General features: G+C 39.5%; 1 protein-coding gene across 2 annotated transcripts in view; it reads right to left on the reverse strand.

Moving 5' to 3' along the window:
• LOC132105970 (E3 SUMO-protein ligase PIAS1-like) overlaps positions 1-21,068 on the reverse strand; it is a 45,172-nt gene that overhangs the window by 6,303 nt on the left and 17,801 nt on the right. For both annotated transcript variants that reach the window (XM_059511558.1, XM_059511563.1), the window contains exons 3-6: positions 1,017-1,101; positions 822-869; positions 639-729; positions 313-447 (exon numbers count right to left, since the gene is read on the reverse strand). In XM_059511558.1, the coding sequence (XP_059367541.1) occupies positions 313-447; positions 639-729; positions 822-869; positions 1,017-1,101 (359 nt within the window). The remainder of the gene's footprint in view (positions 1-312; positions 448-638; positions 730-821; positions 870-1,016; positions 1,102-21,068) is intronic.

Genomic DNA, 21,068 nt, shown 5'->3' on the forward strand with positions numbered 1-21,068 from the left:
TGCTGTGCCTCAAAACTTAAGAGAAAATACTCAAATACTGCACACATGCTGACATTTTCACACAAACTGCATATAGCCGATGCTATGATTGGATATCAGGTGACTGCAAATGGCTGCAAGACATGTATAGGGTGCTAAAAATACATTTTGATTTCAACAAGAGTTCCTGTAATAGGCTTGCTTGATTTGATAAGACCACAACTTACTTTCCATCTTTTCCTATACAAGGCTCTTGATAAGAACCAGTTTCAAACAAATGTTGCAGTACTTGCATTCACAAATTGGGAGAGGGAAGGAATATGATTAACTTACCCGTCCAATTTCTGAGGTCCAGGACACTACGATGGTGTTAGGGACAGTTGTGGACAGTTTGACCAATGAGGTAATGTTGATGGGTCTGCTGGGCCTCTTTGGTTCCACGCCATTTTTGGTAGGAGGCAGATATCCCTGGTGAAAAAAATAGGAACGCAACAAATGAGGAACTTCATTTATATTAAAAATATTTAAAAGAAAAAATACATTTTCAAACGAACGACATTGTGAAAATGTAATTTAGTGTAGAGGCCAACAGTTTCTCAACCATGTGTCTCAGTTTAGAATGATGGATCGATGGACAAATGGACTGTGGTTTAACTTACTGGGAGATTACACGGTTTCCCGTTGACTTTGACACAAAGATTAGGGGGGAAGTGGTCCTCCTGAGGGCAGCTGGTCTCTGACAGACAAAACCTGAATTAAGCAGAAAACAGCATACTAGTGCTCTGAAGTTTTATACAGTCTCATATTTATGCAAAACATTTATTAGACTGAGAATAGCTTACCGTAACTGTACTTGCACCATAAAGTCACATTTGGTCCCCGATATGTCCCTATAAAGACAAAACTATTCATTTGAGATCATAAATGAGTCCAACACAATCAGTGCCTTGTAGAAACTCCTCTTCTTATTTTGGGATTTTGCTTTGTAACATCATTATATCATTTCTGAAGGAAATTTCCTGAATAAACAGACTTACATTGAGCTGCTGACTTGTTGGACTTGCTGTGGCGTCAATGCAAATGCAAAACATGTTTCCTGAAACCTCTGGCTGTTATCTGAAGCTGCAGAGAGAAAAAGATCCAGAAAAATAACTACAATGAAAAAAACTAACATAAAAAATCAGTTTCCATAGCTTACATTTTATGCTTACTGTGAACAAAACCCAACAAAACTTTACATGACTTTGAGCCTAGTGGAAATTTCACAGCTTTGTGGGCTCTGAAAAATCTGAATAAGTTTAAATATGCAAAGTATTTCAACCAATCCCAATTATTTAGACAAAGTCTTTTTAATGTTTCATTCTCAATTGCAAAGAAAGATTCTTATCCTCATAATACCACCCATATGTGAGTTGGTTGAGATGACGATGAGTAATGTTAGTCTTCTCCCCCACTCTGATCCATGTCCAGCTTAAATAACATCAAAGTTCCTTCAAAACAAACTTTTTCTAGGAATGCTCATATCATTCCCACCCAGTTCATTTCCATTGTCATCGAAGGGAGAAACTCAAGCTGTTTTTTTTTGGTAAACAATGTGTCAGAAACCATTATGGTTACAGGTTACTGAAACAGTTGCTAGAACTGCTAGAACTGTGGGAAGTCGTGGCCTAATGGTTAGAGAGTCGGACTCCCAATCGAAAGGTTGTGAGTTCGAGTCCCGGGCCGGCAGGAATTGTGGGTGGGGGGAGTGCATATACAGTTCTCTCTCCACCTTCAATACCACGACTTAGGTGCCCTTGAGCAAGGCATCGAACCCCCAACTGCTCCCTGGGCGCCGCAGCATAAATGGCTGCCCACTGCTCTGGGTGTGTGCTCACAGTGTGTGTTCACTGCTCTGTGTGTGTGCATTTCGGATGGGTTAAATGCAGAGCACAAATTCTGAGTATGGGTCACCATACTTGGCTGAATGTCACTTCGTTTCGCTAGAACAGAGCATGTTTGAAAACTAACTACAGATTATGTGAGGATTGTTATTGATTGAAAAATTGTGTTGTTGCGCTACCCGATTCAGCCTTGCAACAAGTAAAGCAAGTCATTAGGGACTGTGCCGGTAATTTCATTCATTAACAATAAGACTATTATAATAACGGTCACAGACTTGCATAAACTACAAGTCCATTTAGAGCTAACATTAAATGTTATTCATGTAAAAAAAAATTCCACCAGTTTTTAGTTCTAGTTTGTTCAAGTTTTTCATTTCTTTTACATTACTGATTGCATTTCAGCTTAAAATAATGTTTTTAAACTAAGGGTGTTGCAATATACTAATAACCTTGACGATATGGTTGAGATTTTAATAAAAAATATATTGATATTATGTTAACACTACACATACAATAAAAACTACACAGACTTGCTACTGCCAATACACAGACATGCTGTGGTGAGCATGTAAATAAAATACATATGCAGCAGTAAGTAAATACTGCTGCACATATAACATGTATATTTACCCCCACATATAGCATACAAGAAATGAACTAGTAGCAGATCTATAAAGGAGGAACTGGGGAAGGTGGAGGATTTCTAAAATGTGCAGCAAACTGCTACAGCAAACACTGACCAAGTATTTGAATGTTGAGCAGCAAGCTCACTGGCTCATTGTATTTTAAGTGTGATTCACTGGCCAAAAAAACAAAAAACAAAAACAAACACAAAATAAACAAAGTTAAAGTGAATTTTTTTTTCACTTCAAAGCATCTGAGAGGTTTCTGATTGAACTGGAAACATTTGAAAACCTAATCATGTAATAAAAAAATTAAAAACTCCTTGCAAGTCTACTGTGTCATTCAGTAACACCATCTCAGATGTACACTACACTTTTCACTTTTGCAATCTTACATACCAACATAGATGAAGAATGATCTTACTAATGCAAGTGCTCTCATCCAGAGAAATCGTCTCTAAAATAGCATTTCATAGTCATTTAAATGTCTCTAAGTGCAGAGGTTGAGTTTTTCACACTCACACCTCATTTCCCTCTTGATCTCTCTTGCTCAGCTGGAGTAATCATGCTTAGAGACACAACAGATGTGTGATATACTTAAAAATAACAAACAAAAATAAATTTACAATTTTTTTGCTTTCATTTTCAAATCGTTTTATTTTCTCCATTGCCTTCATTTGTCTTTTCCCTTCTTGCACACGTACAATACATCATCCTGTTGACAGGTCTATTGACTTTTCTCTATTTCTCCAGCATACACCCAAAAAGAGTGTATGAGGCATCATTATGGAGCTAATTACTTTCCATTTAACTATGAATATTGACCAGGGCCGTGCTGATGAAAGGCCAAACAGGTGCCACTATAGACCCACCTACTCATTTTCACAGACTGTACCTTCCTCTGGCCCTCTCTTTCCTGCTTTGCTTGTATTCTGCTTGTCTCTTGTTCTCTCCCACACCTTCATCAAATCTCTCGCTTTCCTTAACATGAAACTGCAGGGGTGCAATTAGACCTGGAGATTCGACTCAACGACACATAATTAGCCTGATCTCTATTCTCACAATTAACACTGGGGAGGTAAAAGACGAGAAAGCTAGACAGAGAGAAAGACAGGCAAAGGGAGAGACAGAGAAAATAACGGTGTTGAGACGGAGAGAAACAAAGGGAGATTGACGGGGAGAGGCAGACAGAGAGAGAGAGAGACAGATCTGGAGAGAGCGCAAGCACAAGATCCCTCCCCCATGTCTAATCTAAAAATAGCACAGCAGTCTTTATCATCTGATTTGCTTCAACAGTTGGATGCAAAGTGGACGTGAAGGCCTGTGTGTTACAGTTTGTTTCTGACAAACCTCTCCCTTTATCTTTACGCACCTAATTAACACAGATATAAATCCTGCTCTGTAGCCATGTGCGAGGTACACTCTTTCTTAGCATCCAATTATATATGTGAATTCAAACCAAGCCATGTCTTTAGTCTAACAAAAAAAAAAATAACTCACTTTCTCATTTGTAAAGCTAATTGTTGCTAAATTTAGATTAGAAAGGGGCTAAAAACCATTGCATTTTCTCGTTCACAGGAGTGTGTCTTGTGGATTAGATTCTTTATTGTGTTGACTGCATGGCTGTGTGTGTGTGTGTGTGTGTGTGTGTGTGTGTGTGTGTGTGTGTGTGTGTGTGTGTGTGATTGATAGTGTTGTCTGTGTGTTTTTGTTCTTCAGAGAGGCTGGCTGAGTCATGATTCTGGATATAGTAAGACTGAAGCTCACTGTGGCTACACAACTCTCTGTAAAATTGGTTTCAAAATCGAACCAGAAAACCAAGATCTCATATCACGATATGAGTAATTTAATATCACAGTAGCAGTATAATAGTTATTTTTACTGTCAATTCAACAAAACTTGCATATAAAATAACAATATGGATATACTGACCGTATATTTGGATAATCCAGTTAAATATATATATAAGGTTTCTATCTCAATTAAATGCTGTTCTTTTCAACTTTCTATTAATCAAATATTCCTGAAAAAAATGTATAACATTTTCCATGACAATATTAAGCAGCACAACTGTTTAAAAAAAAAAAAAACCTTTCTTGAGCATCAAAGCAGCCAATTAGAATGATTTATTTAGAATTAGAAAGGGTGAACAAGCATCCCACCACTGATTGCAAGAGCAATTAATATTACATGTATGTGTTTATTTGAGCAAAGCTGCAGTCACTCATCAGCATATCAAACTGCATATTACTAATAGTTTGATTCAGTCATGAGCTTCATGGGAAACCAAACACTCTGAAACCAATGCAAACCTACATCCACATGACTCACTTGACTGTAAGCTGATCTGTTTACATGCTCGACCCACTAAAAGCATGCCTGAGATCAATTTAGGTATTCGGTAAACATAGTCAGTGATGTTTTAAGTCAATGTAAACAGACAGGACCACTAAAAATAAAAATCAGGCCACTACAGCCTATCCCAACGGATATATTCTGTGTCCATCTGGCCATAGAGAAAATAGTGTGATTAAAGACAATACAGGAAGTAACACTCGAAGACTGAGCATCGTAGACAAGACGCAAAATTGTGAAGGTATGATTGAACAAACTGTGCTGTAGCTTTATTGTGCCCACACATGGCCTCATACTAAGCCTCTGTAGATCATTCATCTTAATGAAAACACTGCAGGATACTCTAAACCCAACATACATGCCAATAAAAATTCCTCTCAGTCTTTCTGCAGAACACGAAGACAGAAAGAGAAACAAAGAAATGGAGAGACAGAACGAAATAGAAAGGGAGACTGTGCACAGCTGTGACTAATACTGAATTATCTACTCTGTTTCTGTTTACAGGCATTCTTAGCTTCGGCAATATTGTATTGTTTGCAATTAAATCTCATTTCAATTTGCACCACACAGATAGAGTCCTCCAGTGTTGAGCTGATGGGCCTCCACACATTCCCAAAACTATTCTGACACTGCTGAAATTGTCTTCTACGATGTAGTCTTTATTCAGAAAGGGTATATGTTATTTGGTTCGTAACTGAAGGATGCACACCACACACCACTCAATGTTTAGGATTCATGCTTCGAGCAGCAGCAAGACACATCTCTAATTAATAAAAGACACTGACATGATCTAAACAGGGTCCAAGTTCTTTAAATGCTCCTATATGCCAGCATGCCAGAGAGTGATTGAGATAATGACTAGTGCATGGATCACTCTGATGAGAGCAGAATAATGATGACAATGATGGTAATGCGATTATGACGAATAACTAAATACTCGCTTCCTGTGGTGTATGAGGCAGGAGGGCAACGCTATGCTGTTAGAGATAAATATGTAAAGCACAATGAGAATCAAATGCATGATCACACGAAAGGACAAATAATCCAGGAAAAAGAGCTCTAGATGGATTTTAAAGTATCTTTCAAATGGAACTTCAAAGATTATGATAACAGGTGTAACTCGATATAAAAAACTAATTTAAATTTAGTTTGTAAACAGATGAAAAATGGAAATAAAGTGTGAAAGAACATGCTGCTCATTCTTAAACAGCTACATTCCCCATCATTCTCTGTGACACCACAAGTATGAAAATGCTGCATCAGCTTCATAGCACACTACTCATTCACACTACTGTTTAAAAGTTTGGTGGGGGGGGGGGGGGGGGCATTATATTGTATTGTATATTGTTAATACAAAAAAAGAATAAATCCCACACACTATCTGTACTTGTTTTTAAATTGGGTTATGTTGGAACTGTCTATGGCTGATTAAGATGGCACCGAAAAGTTGTGAATAAATCAATTTTTGATAAATTTCCAAGTACGGAGAGTGTGCAGGATTTATTATTTTTTGCTTTGATGTTCTACTTGTTTTTGGTCATTTATACTACTCACTTATCGATCACCTACAGGTATGCGATGTTTTTTTATTTTTATTAAAGAAACTACTTTTTACCAGCAAGGACACATTAAATTGATCAAAAGCAACAGTTCACACTTTTACCAAATTAGTTTTGTATTTCAAGTAAATGCTGTTTTTTAAACTTTCTATATTACTGATAATAATAAGAAATGTTTCTGGAGTAAAATTTTTATTAATTGAATACATTTTTAGATTTCCAAATAGATATTTTAAATTGTAATAACAATGACAAGATATGTAGCAATATTACGGTTTTACATTTTTTTTTTTTTTTTTTTTTTAAATAAACTCAGTTCAGACAGGACCACTTTAACAAGTTACATGTTGAACACAATTTACCTTTGGTGGTATAGCTCCTTATGGGGGTTCTTGCTCCCAAATGAATTGAACATACAAGAGCTTTAAACATTAACCCCCCGGAACCATCAGCTTGGAAATACATGACAATTAAGACTCTTAATAATGTCTTTAAAAGCAAACAGTGGTAATCGTGTAGATGTGGCAATGGGACGTCTATCCTGTAGCCTGGTTATGAAGATGAGTGTCTCTCAGCAGTGAGGTCCATGCCAACCAGGACTTGAAAGCCTAAGTGATCTGAAGCAAAGAGACGACAACCAGAAGGTGCATGGTAATATGCTGATAATGGGGAGGGAGGGAGGGTAGCGAGCCGTTTGAGCATACTTACCGAGCAGTAGTGTCCTGTGTCTAATTGGAGAATGGTAGTGATTGGAGCTATTTGACAGCTGACCGCATCAGCTGGTTGAACTAACGCTGTGCTCGATTTTAAGATTTGTTTAATAACATTTTTTTTAAGTTTTTAAAAAAAATAAGCATAAGAAGCCTATTTTTCTATTGCAGATCCCAAACCTAGGTAATGCATGTATGGAAAGAGAAAAGTGTCCATTGCGTTCACTTTATTTTGATGAAAAATCACCTAAACATTTTCAGAATTTATAAGTAGGATATTTCCAAGAGGACTGTGGGGACATGACCAGAACAAAGGCAGGGAGACGCTTGCTTACAGTCAAAAAAAGTTTATTGACTCACATCTGACACTGGAGACATTAAAGTTGACCCTCCTCGTAGAGGCCCCAACCAACACACTAAACCCTGAGAGGCCAAGTATGCCCTTTTTAAACTCAAGGGTCAAACCATCCCAAATTATAAGAAAACCGACAAAAAGAAAAACCATATACACACACAAACAGTAGGGATGCACCGAAAATTCGGCCACCGAAAATTTTCGGCCGAAAATGGCATTTTCGGTTTTCTGCCGATAGACTTTTATTACCGAAACAACACGGCCGAAATGTTGTGATGACGCAAACAGAAACCGCGACCTGCACGTGCACCTGCATAGCACAGACCACGAGCTCCCCGCGACATTCACTTCACACCAGTGAGAACATTCTCTCTCTTCTTATTCCTTTATTCGCAGCACTAAAGCGTCTCCTAACAAAGAGATTAAGACGGACCACGAAGTGAAAACAAAGAAAAGTACAGTCTTATAGAGTCTGTTAGCACACGTCTCACTGAGATCTTTTCGGATCCTCTGCACTTCATCGCGAATGTGCTTGATCCGCGTTTTAAAGACCATTACTTGGATGCGGAAATAAGGCAGCGCGCACGAGAAATGATCCAGGCCGCGCTGGATGCGGAGAACCCGCGTGGAGACGGAGAAGCGCCAAGCGCAGGAGACTGAGATCAGAGCGCAAAAAAAAGACTCGTCTCTGCACCAGATGAGGGGCACGCACCCTCGTTGTCTGATGTGTTCAGTGGAATTCTGCAAGAAAGTGCCTCAAATAATAATAATACGTTGGCTATTTTGTTCTTAGGCTACTATATATGTGACGACATATATATATATATATATATATATATATATATATATATATATATATACACACACACACACACATACATAATATCAGATTGTAGCCATTTTTCTGCGAGATTTCTGCTTTAATTTGATATAAATGTTTATTTATGCCCTGGCCCTATTTAAATACACTCTCTCAAATATTTCTCAAATGTCAGGCAGATGACAAGCTCAACTGCTCAACAGCTAGATGGTTATCTGTCTGAAGTCCCCATCCCCAGAAGTGATAACAGTCTTGCCTATACTGGAGAAGTAATGCACTTTCTAGTCCTACAGAGAAAATTTTCAAATGCACTTCATCTAAATGCACTTTGTTTTTATGAGAGAACAGTTAATTTTAAAACTTTTCTGCAGGCCAGTAGGCCTGTACATTATTATTTAATATACACATGAGTGGGATACATTTTTAGTTTGAATTTTATTTTAATACTGTGCATTGTTGCAATGTGCTTAATAAATATTTGCATAATTTGTAATTATGTATTTTTATGTTTTTTTTTTTAATAATTTATGTGTTTGTAATTATCTTTGAAACTTTAATATTAATTTATGCAATTGCAATGTCTTAATTTTAGTAAAGTTAGTACACGGTCATAGCAATAAATGCAATGGTACAAATAATTGCCATAATTTCTTTCGGTTTTTCGGTTTCGGTTTCCGGCCTTGGTTTTCTCTTTTTCGGTTTTCGGTTTCGGCCAAGAATTTTCATTTCGGTGCATCCCTAACAAACAGCCACATAAACACAATTGAAGATAAAGTTCAAAACAACATAAGATCAACATTACAAAAATACATTCAAAAACTGAACAATATATTTACATATACACACATTCAAAATAAACAATAAACGATGACCCCCCTGCTCTGACTAGCCAGTAGACTATGCCTACATTACCCAGAATTCCATTTGATTGTATAAAATAGGAAACAGGAAGGCCGCACTTCTTCTTAAACCCTCATCCCCAAACCATGCTGCAGTCATGAGCCCAGAGGAAAAAAAGGTAAGGAAATAAAACTGAAACTTTGAATAAATAACTACAAAAATAACCCTTTTTGGCATCTCTTTCTTGACCTAATGTGCACCTTAGACCAGAAAAATAAAGCCAAAAACAAACATTCATATCAATAATGTAAACCAAACGAATATAAACCAAACAAAAACACAGGGCATAGCCCAAAGATTAAAGATGACTTATGACATCGTCACATCTTCCCACTCCCCCAAACTCTCACAAGGTAAGTGAGAGAAAAAATTCAGCGGTCACATTTTCTGACCCTGGCCGATGTCTAACAGTAAAATGGAAAGGTTGCATTGACAAACTCCAACGAGTTACACGAGCATTGGTATCTTTCATTTTATCAATCCATTGCAGTGCTCGATGATCCATTTCAACTAAAAAGTCTCATCCCAAAAGATAATATTTGAAAGAATCAAGGGCCCGTTTCAGTGCCAAACACTCCTTCTCAATAATGAAGTACCTTGTTTCCCGAGGATACGGTTTCCGACTCAAATAAGTCACAGGATGTAACTCCCCTCCCTGCTCTGGTTTCAAAACCGCTCCCAATCCTACTTCAGAAGTATCTGTCTGAAGCACAAACATTTTCTCAAAATCAGGACTACAAAAAACAGGATTAGTCACTAAAGCATTCCTAACATTCTGGAAAGCTAGCCTGTCCCGTTCAGTCCACTGAATCTGATTTGGACTTGACTTCCGGGTCAGATCTGTTAATGGAGCCGCCCTAGTGGCAAAATGAGGTATAAACCTCCGATACCACCCAGCTAGACCTAAAAAAGATCTCATCTGCTTTTTGGTACATGGAAGTGGGCAAGACTGAATAGCTAGAATTTTCTGGATCTGGGGTTTAATTACACCATTACCCAGGACATAGCCCAAATACTCTGTCTCCCTTTTAGCCAAAGGACATTTAGCAGGATTGATAGTCAGACCAGTCTCCTTTATTCGCTGAAACAACATTGCAAGATGAGAAAGATGCATCTTCCAGCTGTCACTAAATATAACCACATCATCGAGGTAAGCTGCGGTAAACTCACCCAAGTCCTGCAGCACAGTATTCATTAGCCTTTGAAATGTAGGGGGAGCCCCGTGCAGCCCAAAAGGAAGAACCTGAAAATGCATAAGACTTGTAGGCGTACGGAAAGCAGTCAATTCTCTGGATTCAGGAGCAAATGGCACCTGCCAATATCCCTTACATAAATCTATTGTGCTGATAAATTTGGCTTTTCCTAATTTCTCAATAAGCTCCTCAATTCAGGGCATAGGAAAGGAGTCAAATTTGGATACAGAGTTTAAGTAATGGAAATCAATATAAAAACGCAAGCTCCCGTCCTTTTTCGGAACCAAAACCACTGGATTACACCATTCACTCTGGGAAGGCTCCACAATGCCCATCTCCTGCATTAACTTCACCTCCTCAGTGAATGCGGACACTATCCTTTTAGGAATGCGGTAACTCATTCTTTTCACTTGAGCAGTAGGCTTCAACACAATTCGATGCTGAACAAGTGTAGTACAACCGGGAATACTCTAAAACAATTCTGAATCGCATGGCTCTTCAATTTGCTTTTTCTGTTCCCCTGATAAGTGGTCAAGATTAACAGAGGAGGAATCCTGACTAACAGATAAAAACTGTTCTTCTATATCCTCCTCATCATCTACCAACCGAATCAAATTCACACTCGCAGACTCCTTCGGTGGAAACTAGGGGTGTAACGGTACGTGTATTCGTACCGGACCGTTTCGGTACAGTGCTTTCGGTATGGTGCACGTGTGTACCGAATGACTGAATGCAATATTTTGTATGTGGAACATAGGTACATTTTCGTGTTTCCAAGCGAACATATTAAGTGGCGGAAGTCTCCGCGTTCAGCGCAAATCCCGCCCTGCAGCTGATTCTAACGCCTGTTTCAAACCGCAAGCGTGAGGGGTGCGCGAGCAGCGCGTCCGTGCAACTACATCGTCACTGCAGCAGCAGACTCTCGCAAGTATTCACACTGGAAGCGTATAAGTACAGCATCACAGCTGCGGCTTCAAAGCGTGTTCGGCAAACAGTATAACCATTTCAAACAATCGGTATAATTCTTTCAACATATGTTTTTATAACAATACACCATACTTTCACCCAAAACAATTATTTAAAACGTTTAAATGGATAAATACATATTTGTTGCAAAAACAGACCGGACGCCGAAACCCCTGTTGGACTGCTGTTCACGCGACGCTCCTGCCTGCCGCTCACGCGCTGCTCCTGGTCCCGGTGTGAATGCACTCATTGTTTAACATGGACGCCGGAAAAAGTACGCGCCGCTCGCGTGCCGCTCACGCTTGCGGTGTGAAACAGGCGTAACTAGGAAAAAAAGTACCGTAATTCAAACGCATTTTTTTTTTTTTTTATATGAGCAGGCCTACAAGCTGGGATAGGTAATGCTGCACTGTAATCATAGTTATTTATTTATATTTTTCATTATATTTTATCATATGATATTGGTTTGAGACTGAGAGTATTTTATTTAGTGGAGAACTTTGCAGCAGTATTTTATTCCTTATTCTTTTTTTATTTTATATATATTTTATTAAAAAGTATTTAAAAAATTGTTGAAAAAAAAAAGATTATAGTAATAAACAACCTGCAGTTTAATGTTTGCATTTCTTTCCCTTACTGTGCCGAAAATGAACCGAACCGTGACTTTAAAACCGAGGTACGTACCGAACCGTGATTTTTGCGTACCGTTACACCCCTAGTGGAAACCATTCCTTCAAGAGATTAATATGCAATGTTCTATGAGAACGTGACTCACCAGGAGTAGCAATTTGGTAAGTGGTAGGACCTAACTTCTTTGTGAACTTGAATGGACCCTGCCATTTACCTAGCAATTTGTTCTCCTCCGTTGGAAGCATGACTAAAACCTGCTGCCCTATTTCAAAGGAGCGCTGCTTTGTCTTTCTATCATACAAGCATTTCTGCCTTCTCTGTGATTTGTGTAAGTGTTCTGCCGCCAATTTAGTCATCTTCTCCAATTTCTCCCTCATTTGCACAACATAGTCAATAACATTGACTGTACTCACGGTCTGTGAACTTTGCTCCCAGGATTCCTTCAACAAAGACAAGGGACCCCTCCCCTCATGCCCATATATCAACTGAAAGGGAGAAAAACCTGTAGAGGCCTGAGGAACTTCTCTATATGCAAACAGTATGTAAGGTAACCACTGGTCCAATCAGACCAATGTATCACAAACAAACTTACGGAGCATTTGAACAATGGTTTGATTAAATCTTTCGACAAGACCATCAGTTTCTGGATGGTATGGGGTGGTCTTCAAACCTCTTATCCTCAGCAGTTGATAAACCTGCCTCAGTAATTTTGAGGTAAAATTTGTTCCTCGATCAGTAAATATCTCCTGGGGTAAACCCACCCTAGAAAAGAACTGCACCAAACAAAAAGCTACAGTTTTTGCATTAATGTTTTTCAAAGGAAAAACCTCAGGATATCGGCTTGCATAGTCACAAATTAGTAACATATATTTGTTACCTGCTTTGCTTTTCTCCACAGGGCTGACAATGTCCATGCCCAGCCGTTGGAAAGGCACCTCAATTATTGGCAAAGGCATCAAAGGCGCTTTTGGGGGACCCCGAGGGGCAGTGCTCTGGCATTCTGAACACCTCTTACAGAATTCGGCTATATCTTTAGTCATGCCTGGCCAGAAAAAGTGTTTGCTAATTCGATGGTACATTTTACGGCGACCCAAATGACCAGTCCATGGAATAGAATGCCCCAATTTCATGACCATATTACGTACATTCAAAGGGGAGAACCATTTGTAGGGCATTTTGGGTCTTATGATACAAAATACCATTCTCCAAGCAAAAAAAGAACCCTTAAATACAGCATCTTTGCCTTGCTCTGCATTTTCAATCATTCTAACATAGATGGGACCAATTTCAAAATCAGTTTTCTGCAGTTCTGATATATCAGTAGGGATCTGCCACTCACAATTGAATTTTTCTAAACCTTCCCCATCTGCGACTTCTACCACTGTTCCCTGAAACTTGTCTAGCCTCTTCTCTCCTTTAGATTTCACAGGCTTCACTGGGTGCGTTAGAATCTCACAATCATAAATGGAAGGCATTTCAAAGGGTTTCCCTCATTCACCTCATGACCCTGTCTAAATTTTGCCCGGGTTAACACCACATTGCAAGTACTGCCTGAATACAATAAATCCATTAACACAGGACCGTCATGACCGATAATCACAGGATATGGCAGTTTTGGAGCCAACCCCACTTTCATAAGATAAGATTGCTCATTAACCCCTAAATACACTTCAGTGGTCGGATAAGACCGTTCTTCACCATGGATACATTTTACCATGACAGGGCAATCAATTTCCATAGAACACTCAGATACAAGACCAGCTTCTACTAACGTTTGGGTGCATCCTGTATCTACTAAAGCTATAACCTTTTTACCATTAAGTTTTACAGGAATGGTGACCTCACTGGGCATTTGAGAATTGGTAGGTTCAGGTATCATCATTCGGGGAACATAACAGACATTGGTAAGCTTTTTATTCAGGATTGGACACATGGGTTTTTTATGGCCAATCTGGCCACAACTATAACACTTAATATTCCCCCCTGTAGCTACGCTTGAAGTTTCTGTTTGTTTCACCATTCTCTCACCCATATTCTTACCACCTTCTAGCAGTGAGGATATCTTGCGAGATAAAGTCTTGTCCCTTGTATTCCACGGAGCATATCTCCAAGGCTCTGTCCTTCGCCTAGCTGCCACAAAGACATCAGCCAGCCTGGCGGCTTCCTCAGCAGAAGATGGATCATGCTCTTTAATCCAGGTTTGCAGCTCAGGACACAGCGTTCTCAAAAACTGCTCCAAAATGATAGTCTCTGCAACCTCATAGACAGTCTTTCCTGCCGGTTTCACCCACTTGTAAAACAAATCTTTCAACCGAACATACAGTTCTTTTGGAGTCTCTTCCATCAACACTTCCATGGTATGAAACCGTTGTCGGTAAGTCTCAGCATTGATAGAATATTTCCTCAATATTGCCTCTCTCACTTGCGCATAGTCGGTCACTTCATCCACAGCCATCGCTACATAGGCCGCACGGGCCTTGCCAGTGAGCAGGGGAACTAGGCGAATGGCCCAAACTTCTGGAGGCCATTTACACACTGTAGCGATTCGCTCAAAAGTAGTAAGATAATGCTCAATGTCATCCATCTCACTGAGCTACTGCATCTTTGGCTCCTTCCACAGACTCCCAGCAGTTGGATGTTGCGCTCCATCAGAAATTCTGGAAGAAGTGCCTGGATCTTCACCTCCCCCTGCTGGCAAGTTTTCCTGTGCAGTATGCTGACCCACTTCCTCCTGAAGGAGTCGAAACTGATGCGGCAAAGAGCTCCATCTAGTCTCTTGCCGTGCATTTTCTTGCTCTTGACGATCCTGTGTCACTTTTTGATTCACCAGGAACTTCTGGAACATATCCTTCAACTCTGCAATGTCCTTAGAAGAACTTTCATAGGAAATCAGCTTAACAGCTTCTCCAAAAGCCCCTTGCAGTTCTTCCCCATCTTCCCCAGGGTCCATCTGGGCTGGTTTCTCAACATGTGCCCGCTTTGGTGCCATCACACCTGAAAATTTGACACAGCAATGCTCCTCTTCTGGAATATCCCACCGCTGCCACCATATTGTGGGGACATGACCAGAACAAAGGCAGGGAGACACTTGCTTACAGTCAAAAAAAGTTTATTGACTCACATCTGACACTGGAGACATTAAAGTTGACCCTCCTCGTAGAGGCCCCAACCAACACACTAAACCCTGATAGCCCAAGTATGCCCTTTTTAAACTCAAGGGTCAAACCATCCCAAATTATAGGAAACCCCACAAAAAGAAAAATCATATACACACACAAACAGCCACATAAACACAATTGAAGATAAAGTTCAAAACAACATAAGATCAACATTACAAAAATACATTCAAAAACTGAACAATACATTTACATATACAGTCTTGTATATGGCCAAAAGTTTTGAGAATTACATAAATATTAGTTTTCAAAACGTTTGCTGCTAAACTGCTTTTAGATCTTTGTTTCAGTTGTTTCTGTGATGTACTGAAATATAATTACAAGCACTTCATACGTTTCAAAGGCTTTTATCGACAATTACATGACAATTATGCAAAGAGTCAGTATTTGCAGTGTTAGCCCTTCTTTTTCAGGACCTCTGCAATTCGACTGGGCATGCTCTCAATCAACTTCTGGGCCAAATCCTGACTGATAGCAACCCATTCTTTCATAATCACTTCTTGGAGTTTGTCAGAATTAGTGGGTTTTTGTTTGTCCACCCGCCTCTTGAGGATTGACCACAAGTTCTCAATGGGATTAAGATCTGGGGAGTTTCCAGGCCATGGACCCAAAATTGCAACATTCTGGTCCCCGAGCCACTTAGTTATCACTTTTGCCTTATGGCACGGTGCTCCATCGTGCTGGAAAATTCATTTTTCTTCACCGAACTGTTGTTGGATTGTTGGAAGAAGTTGCTGTTGGAGGGTGTTTTGGTACCATTCTTTATTCATGGCTGTGTTTTTAGGCAGAATTGTGAGTGAGCCCACTCCCTTGGTTGAGAAGCAACCCCACACATGAATGGTGTCAGGATGCTTTACTGTTGGCATGACACAGGACTGATGTTAGCGCTCACCTTTTCTTCTCCGGACAAGCCTTTTTCCAGATGCCCCAAAGAATCAGAAAGGGGCTTCATTGGAGAATATGACTTTACCCCATACCTCAGCAGTCCATTCACTATACTTTCTGCAGAAGATCAATCTGTCCCTGATGTTTTTTTTGGAGTGAAGTGGCTTCTTTGCTGCCCTTCTTGACAACAGGCCATCTTCCAAAAGTCTTCGCCTCACTGTGCATGCAGATGCGCTCACACCTAGAGGTCGATATTTGTCATTTTTTAAATATATATCGGCATCGGCCGATATCCGTGTTTAGTAGCACCGATTTAAAGTCAGGCACGCCGGCGGGCAGCCCCGTGTTATTGGTGCGGTGGAAAGTGCTGCTGCTGCCACTGCATGTGAAGCACCCCAAGCCAAAACTTTTAAAAGATTCAACAGCAGTCCTGGGAGATAAAGGTAGTCAGAGAATTTCAGAGAAGTTGACAGCTCTTACAAACACTGCAGCGTGATTGAGGGCTCCGTTACTCCGCCCCGCTCACAGACAGCACGGTGCTCGGAGAGACAGCTGTCCTGGAGCTGCCCAGAACGGTGAATTACATTTGTTCGGAAGCATGGTTTGATGCAGACAATAACCAGTTTTCCATCCAACTCATTTGTATTTAGGGATGTCAATATTCGATAATTTCCATGATCGATCGTCGTTTAAATTAATGATCAATTAATTACTTTAATGCTGCAAAATGCGTCTGCAGCGGTATTATTATTATGTGCAAAAGCCACTTGGAAAAAAAGCTTTCTCACCCGAATTAAAGGGGTTTTAGTCTGAATAAAATGCTAGTAGCAGGACTGTAAAATGAATAGATGTGATTATGATCATTTGATAAAATGAAGAGAGCGCGCCATACGTTGGAGATCATTTTACTTTGTTGACTGTTTCTTGTCAAGGAGACCGTTGAATGCCCCTCTTTAAATGGTTTCGTGGTGCTCGTTGTTGTATTTTAAAACGCATCTGCAATGTTTTCAAATGACACACTATAGTAGTGGTGCAACGGATCATCATTGATCCGTGATCCGTTCGGATCAATATCTTCGGTTCGGCACACACGTGACCCGCGGATTGATTTATAAAAAAAAAAAAAAATTGCGCATGTTTAGTCCACACTCAGTGGTCATGGCGAGCGGAGGAACGGAGGAGTTTGAACGGCCCGCGCATTTTGTATTCCCTGTCAGATATAATGATGAGGAAAGAGGTTAGAGTGAAAATATTGTGCCAGATCTTTATGAACAGGAGAAGAAAACAGTTGTGGATGAACTATCCCGAGCATCCTCTGTTGCGCTCACGACAGATGGGTGGACGTCCAGGGGGACGGAGAGCTCTGTGATGATAACTGCTCACTTCATCACAGCACACTGGAAGATGAGAAGTCGGGCTATTATGTTAAAAAGAAGATATTATGTGCACTTTAAGTTGATTTCATATATTTTAAATTAATAATTTAATGTTAATAAAAAAAGACAAAACGTATGTTTATTTGTTTTTTTTTTTGTTTTTTTTGCTGATCCGAAAAATGATCCGATCCATACGAGGACGAGCGAGCGCGGGTTTGACTAGATGTATTTGGAGGTTATTGCTCACGTCTCGTTCTGCACATATCCAAATGTTTCCATATTCGCAATGTATCTGAATGTTAAACTATAATATTTTTTTTTAATTTAATGTAAACTAGACGATAAAGATCATCCTCTTCACATGAGCAAAAACGTCCTTGGCATAACAGCAGAGTGGACCGGTATACTACGGATGTTGTGCATCCACTTATTATTAGTGTGACATTTTTGCATGCAAATGAAAGGGAAAGCTTCAAGATATCGGCCCTAAAAATCGTCAGCACATATCGGCCATCGGCTGACCCTGACCTCTAAACATCGGCATCGGCTATAGAAAAACCCATATCGGTCGATCTCTACTCACACCTGCCTGCTGCCATTCCTGAGCAAGCTCTGCACTGGTGGCACTCCGATCCCGCAGCTGAATCCTCTTTAGGAGACGATCCTGGCGCTTGCTGGACTTTCTTGGACGCCCTGAAGCCTTCTTTACAAGAATTGAACCTCTTTCCTTGAAGTTCTTGATGATCCTATAAATTGTTGATTTAGGTGCAATCTTAGTAGCCACAATATCCTTGCCTGTGAAGTAGGGCTGCAACTAACGATTATTTTGATAATCGATTAATCTGTCGATTATTTTTACGATTAATCGGTTTATGTACTTATATTTTAGTTTTTCCCATTTTTTCCTCAAGTAAATTATTAGTAAATGGTCTTTATCCTTCAGCATAGATTTTTAAGAGATTTTAACCATTTTGCACTGTCATATCCTAATCAAAAATATACCTGGAGTTGTTTTATTGTGTTAGTAATCCTTTGTCGAACTCTTCTGCAATCAGAACACTGACCCATACTCTAGCAAATTTCACAAGGAGATTTAAAATAATGTTTTCACCATGGCAGTCCTTAGAGCTCCTAAAGTAGTTTAACATCCCGAACGAAGCTTATTAAGGAATCTTTCAGAACATATTTTCACGAAGAATAAGGATAAAACAGAATAAAATTGCAGTGCATTGTATTTTATTATTTACTGGGAAACAGCTTTATAGCTTATGCTGTGAAATTGTAAACAATCCTTCGAATAAAGTGCCAGTGACATGAAACCTGAATGGAACTCACAATTTAAAGTAAAATCCATCAGAAGGTTGTCCAGAAAAAAAAAAAAATTGGACAGTCACACACAAAAAACCTGCTGTGTGAAAAAGAGCAGTGAATACTTAGAAAAAAAGTGCATTTCAAATATCTTTAAACATTTACCTCTCTCATTCAGTCATAATTAGGCTGCACGACTGAATTTTGAACTGGTAAACGACAAACTGACCACAGAACATGTTTGTAAAGCTTTAAATGTTAACTGTTAAAAAGCAATGTTATCAGCTTTTACGACTAAACATTTGCAAACAACATTGTACTGGAGAATCTGCACAAATAAAAGTCTTAGGGGCCGTTCACATATCGTGCCTAAAAACGCGTGGAAAACGCTAGGCGCGCCGCTTTCTCCTTCTTTCCAAAGCGCTCGGGCAGAAGCGCCCCTGAGGCGTCTGCCTTTGATAAGCAACCATGACGTGCTCTCTCCTTGAAGACGCGGAAATTTCAGCAAAGGATAAATGGATTTGCAGCTCAAAAAATCACTTGCAGTAGCTCTGCTACTAAATTTATTTCAAAATGGAAATCCATATACAACTATGATCAGCTGTTCCTTTCATCTTGACTGAGCTTTTAACGTTGTTACGGGAAAGGATGAAGCTGATTGGTTAGTTCTTGTCACATGACCCGCGATGCGCTTGCAGCATTCTGAAAAGTTGAGATGTTTTTAACTCGATGCGGTGCGGTGTTGGAAATAACGAACTTGAGCGCGCAAAAGACGCGATATGTGAACGTCCCCTTAAACAGTTCAGTAGTGCAGAGTTTACAGGTTACTCTTCTTTTTTGAAGGCTCAAAGTAAAGTACTCCCAGTCTCCCACATCCCGCTAAATGCTGCAGAGACGCTGTTCGGGAAGCACGTGACATAAAACGAGGCCAGCTATTGGCTATTCGCTACTTCTCCGTATGTACTGGCTGAGTAAAACCTCCGATGGCTCATTACTGCCACACTTTGGTCACCGCAGATTTGAAATATGCACGAAATGAGCCGCTTACGGCAAATAAAAGTTATTTAGCAACGAATCGATGACTAAATTAGTTGACAACTATTTTAATAATCGATTTTTATCGATTAAATCGATTCGTTGTTTCAGCTCTACTGTGAAGCCATTTTTATGCAACGCAATGATGGCTGCACGCGTTTCTTTGCAGGTCACCATGGTCATAGGCGCCGATTTATGTTTTTCTCCGTGGGTGCTCAAGGGTGCACGCCATTTAAAAAAAATAATAATAGACTAGGCTATTCAAAAAATATTGCATTTCAGAACCTTAGGCTAATGGACAGCGGCCGATACAAACAAACACAACAGCGTCACTTCTCAAAAATACAAACAGGATTGGAGATGAAAAGTTTAACTGACACGTAACCGCTAATGCGTTCAGCTTCTTGGGAAATTAATGTTTTGTAAATATTGATTAAAAAACTATTGCGAAAGGACAGCGTTTCCATTAACCGATTGTTGCGACTAAAATAATGAGTTTCTGGGAATGTCTACCTCATTTATGTTTTGAGGTTTCTTTTGATAGTGGCATGGCTTTTCTTTGAGTTTTCGAATCCATTATTCATATAGGCTAAAAAAAATATATTTTTATTTTATGTATTTAACAAAAGTAGGCTACTTTTGTGTCCATTAGTTTTTCCTCTTTTAAACCGTATATAGGCCTATACTTGAGCAGAAAAATGTTCCCATTTAAACCCTGTTACGAACGTTAAGGAGTCTAGGGAATGTACCATAACATTTACATATTAACGTACTGCTGGGTATGAAATGAGGTGGAAGAACATGACAGACAAAACTTTGAAAGAGAAAAAATACTGGACGTTTATTCACAAAAAGCCAAAGCCACTAGATCCAGTAAAATGACAATAATAATGTGTGCTATGTACAAGGTGAAAATGTAAACAAACAAACAATAAAATGGGAAAAGAACGAAAGCGGCGCCAAAGGAAAGAACAAAATATAAGAAAACAACCCTTAATCTAAACCTAATCTAACCAAAGCAAAATGTAGAAAATAAACCGAAATCTTCAGTGCATCCGGCACCTTAACTAAACTGAAATACAATGTGTGGCGCTCACTTCTTACCTAGTGTGTCTATACAATATGTACAGTGTATATCGCGATATACTGACCTGCGTTCTCTTCCCTCTGTACTACCAGCTGTTACTCAAGGTCTCATAGCGAACGAATAACATAGACAACACATCAAGATCAAAGCACATAGTTTATTATCTGAGAGGGCACTTGTGGTGGATGTCGATATATATCAATATTAATAGGTTTGGCTTTTTTTATA

Source organism: Carassius carassius, chromosome 2 (genome assembly GCF_963082965.1).
Source record: "Carassius carassius chromosome 2, fCarCar2.1, whole genome shotgun sequence".
NCBI lineage: Eukaryota > Metazoa > Chordata > Actinopteri > Cypriniformes > Cyprinidae > Carassius > Carassius carassius.